General features: G+C 52.0%; 1 protein-coding gene across 1 annotated transcript; it reads left to right on the top strand.

Annotated features, from left to right (window-relative positions):
• The first annotated feature begins 1,897 nt into the window (after positions 1-1,897).
• On the top strand, positions 1,898-3,166 carry H310_02478 (hypothetical protein). The gene is made up of 2 exons (XM_008866009.1): positions 1,898-2,033; positions 2,083-3,166. Exons 1-2 carry the CDS (start codon positions 1,917-1,919, stop codon positions 3,079-3,081), a joined length of 1,116 nt encoding a protein of 371 aa, XP_008864231.1. The 5' UTR covers positions 1,898-1,916; the 3' UTR covers positions 3,082-3,166.
• The last annotated feature ends 531 nt before the right edge of the window (positions 3,167-3,697 follow it).

Genomic DNA, 3,697 nt, shown 5'->3' with positions numbered 1-3,697 from the left:
CAAATTTCTAAACTCTATTTCATTATGCTGTCGTCCGAGTAATTCCCTTTGAAAAACTAACCGATCGTGGTAGGATTTTTTATATTTATAGAGGTGGTCAGATTATGAAACGATGCCCACTCTTTCCGGGGTTTACAGGTCTTTTAGGGGGTGTCGGTGTTTTCCTGGGCTCACGGAAAAGAGAGCCGACTAGGGAAGCAAATTCAACACTGGCAAGGATGGCTGGGTGCCAGGGCATTGAATTCCTCCACAATACGTCGGTTTCACGTGAAAACACGTCAATTCTCTCCTCTTTTTGTAGATTTTGGTCAATATTCGCTACCTTTTCGACCACAAAAAGTACAAAAACTATATTTTTTTAAGCATCGAGTATTTTCAATCGTGATCACCAATTTCGTCACCAGGTAACGCTCATCACCTTCTGGTTTGTCATGGAGATGTCAAACTCGTCATGAATATCACGAGGGGTTCAACATTCACCTCAAACCACGAGCACCGACTGCTTCCATGACCTGGAAGAGGCCCTTGAATGAAAGACCCGGTAAACGGCGGCCGTAACTCTGAAGGTCCTAAGTCGGCGAAAATCATAGTGACGGTACCTCGCCCTGGGTTGACGCGGTTGCCACGATGTTGTGTTTTTGAACCATTTCGTAGTGCACACTCGCCGAAATAAGATATAAAGCATCCACCTGTAGGGTGAACAGTAAACACCAGCAGTAAGGATAGTGTACAGGAGGTACGTCTTTGGAGAGTACTGTACGCACAAGCTCGAGTGGGAGAGTCTCTCTTGTTTCAACGTTTGCGTGGCGTTGGCTTGTAAGATAAATGCAACTGGAAGTCGCGCCGACAAAGGTTGCAAGTGCATCAGAAATGGACTTGTTGCCTGCGTCCGATTACGGTGGCATAATCAGGACACATGAGTTTTTCACCAGTGACGTATTCACGTCGATAGGAGGCTCATCCGCCGTCGCAACAAAACCTTGATTTGATGGGAGTTCGCACCAAAAACGTTTTCCAAGCAAGACGTGTAGTGCGCTAGCGCAGAGCGATCGTTTACGAAAGAACAATCTCTACCTATTTGGCTTGGATGGTGAGGTTCTCGGTCTGTGGTGCTATCGTATGCGACATGTACAAGCGTCGGTCAAATGAGTGCCTGTACCCACAGACTCCGTCGTGCGGCGCGAGGGTGCGACAGCCATAGGCGACCAGCAGAACACGGAGCATTCTCATGAACAGTGAGTGTCTGGGGCAAACGACTGGCGGTAAAATCATAGTCGCCCAAGTCGTGGCTCGATGATCCCCTTGTCGTGCAAGGAACAACACAGAGACAATGTGCATTGCTATATTCGAACGAAAACTGCTTGGTGGGGCTCCTATTCGCTTTGAATCAAACGCTTCTGTCTTGAGGCTGTGTCCACTGCAACTACATCGTTTAGCTGGAGGATGCCTTCGACCTGGTAGAACTTGCACGACGTCGTGAGATAAATCGTGGTTGTGTTCAACCAATCCGCCGACTAAGAGCGACAGCGACCATGCTCCATGAGCTCTGAACGTCGCCGTTTGGGTGTGACTAGCGAGCCACCTGGACAACCGAATGTATTGTCATGTCTCGCCCAAACTGTCGGCAAACTTGCTTTTCAAGTGTTCGTTGTCGCGTGAGTTCGTCGTCTGATTCAGAGCCAGCGCCCGCGCCAAAATGTCATCAGATTGCTCTGGATACAAGGTACACAACCTTTTTGAATGCATATCCTATGATACTGCATAATTGCAATTCTCAAGCAGATAAATATATCATAGACATTGGAACCTTTTCTATTCAGTACCCTATGTTATCCTATCCAAATCAGAATCTCGTCCAACCGAATGATAGCCATGTCGTATCCAAGGCCAGTTGTCGTTTTGACTAGCACCACGACATGAAGGTCTTTACTCTCTTGGCGCTGGCGGCGGTGGCATGTGCTGCAGACGACGCCAGAGGAAAGCGACTCATCGCGACGTCCGACTCCACGGCGGAATGGCTCACCCCCTCTGAGGTATGCCCCCTTTGCTCGCCCCCTCTTGACCACCCGTTTAAAATGGTAGATTTCAGACTTGGAAGCTCGGTCGATTGGTTTTGTGGATGCGACCAACGGTGACTGGGACAAACTGGCGGCGTACAAGACCCTTCGCCACGAAATCTTGCGACTGGCTCCCAAGAAATTCCCCACTGGCCCTGGCTACAAGTCTGTCGTGGGCGCGGCGATATCAAAAATCAAGACGGCTGACTTGAAGGCGTTGCTGACAGACTTTGTCACCAAATTTTCGACGCGTTACAAGGACTCCGCCCAAGGGGTCCAATCGTGCGCGTGGATTTTCGATCAAGTCAAAAAGTTGTCGCCCACGCGACCCGACGTGAAGCTCACGGTGCGGCAGTTCAAGCACTCGTGGGGGCAGTACTCGGTCATCGCTCGGTTGGAGCCCACAGTCAAGGCCAAGGCCAACGATATTGTGATCGCTACAGCTCACCAAGACTCGATCAACCGCTACAACATCCAGCAAGCGCCAGGAGCCGACGACGACGGGTCCGGCACGATCACAATTCTGCAGGCGCTCAAATACTTGCTCGCGACCAAGCAATGGGTGCCCGTGCGCCCCGTGGAGTTTCATTGGTACTCAGCCGAAGAGACGGGTCTCCAGGGGTCGGCGGACGTTGTCAAGACGTACGCCAGCCAGAGGGTCGACGTGTACGCCCAGATGCAGCAGGACATGACGGGTTGGGTCGCCCCGGGCAAACCCCCCGTTGTGAGTTTCATGGACGACAACACGGACCCCGGCCTCACGGCGTTCCTGGAGACCCTTGTCAAAGCGTACTTGTCGATTCCGGCCACACACGGCAATTGTGGCTACGGGTGCTCCGACCATGCGTCCTGGAATCGCGCGGGGTACCCAGCGTCGATGCCATTCGAAACCAACTTCCGCGACTTGAACCCCAACATCCACTCGACCCGCGACACGTTGGCCACGATCGACTACAACCATATCGCCGAGTTTACCAAGTTGACCATGTCATACATCATCGAATTGACGCAAGGGGTGCGCTAGATGATGGTTGTGTTGGTGGAGACGCCAACGGTTCGTGCCGTGTTGATTTGTAACAAAAAAACATCGATGTTGATGAGTCCCTGAATCGATCGAGACACGCCTGGTGACGGCAGGAATGCTTACTTCAGGCGGGGACGATGTCGACGACTGCGAGCCAGGAAACCGGCGTACTCGTGGCTTCAGTCTGGTCAAATGGATGGAGAAGAGTGATGCCGTGACGACGGAGGAATGGATGGCGCCATGGAGAATGCTTCCCGTGGTTGCATGGCACGTACGTAGTAGCTCTCATATCGGGCATGGGGAGCACTGTAGTGAGGCGATCCATCCGAGCAACCTCAGTTTTGTCGCACGTTGCATGGCGGGTGGAAGTTCGTGGTCACTGCGTCGTCGTGAATCGATGTTGTATGGTTTGGATTTGGCAGGCAGCCTCTTTTCCATATGGCGAAAGTCAACACGATATCGTTGGCAGGAATGGGCACATCGACCAGCGACGCGCAGTGCCCATGGAGCCCCCTACTGGGAGAGGCCAATTGCGTCGAGCACGCTTCTCAATGAGCCGTCAAATCAGTCGTTAAGCATGGACTAGGCGTTTGGCGAAAAGTAATGTCACGACCAG

Source organism: Aphanomyces invadans, assembly GCF_000520115.1.
Source record: "Aphanomyces invadans strain NJM9701 unplaced genomic scaffold supercont1.3, whole genome shotgun sequence".
Classification (NCBI taxonomy): domain Eukaryota; phylum Oomycota; class Saprolegniomycetes; order Saprolegniales; family Verrucalvaceae; genus Aphanomyces; species Aphanomyces invadans.
This window is presented reverse-complemented; position numbering and strand designations above follow the sequence as displayed.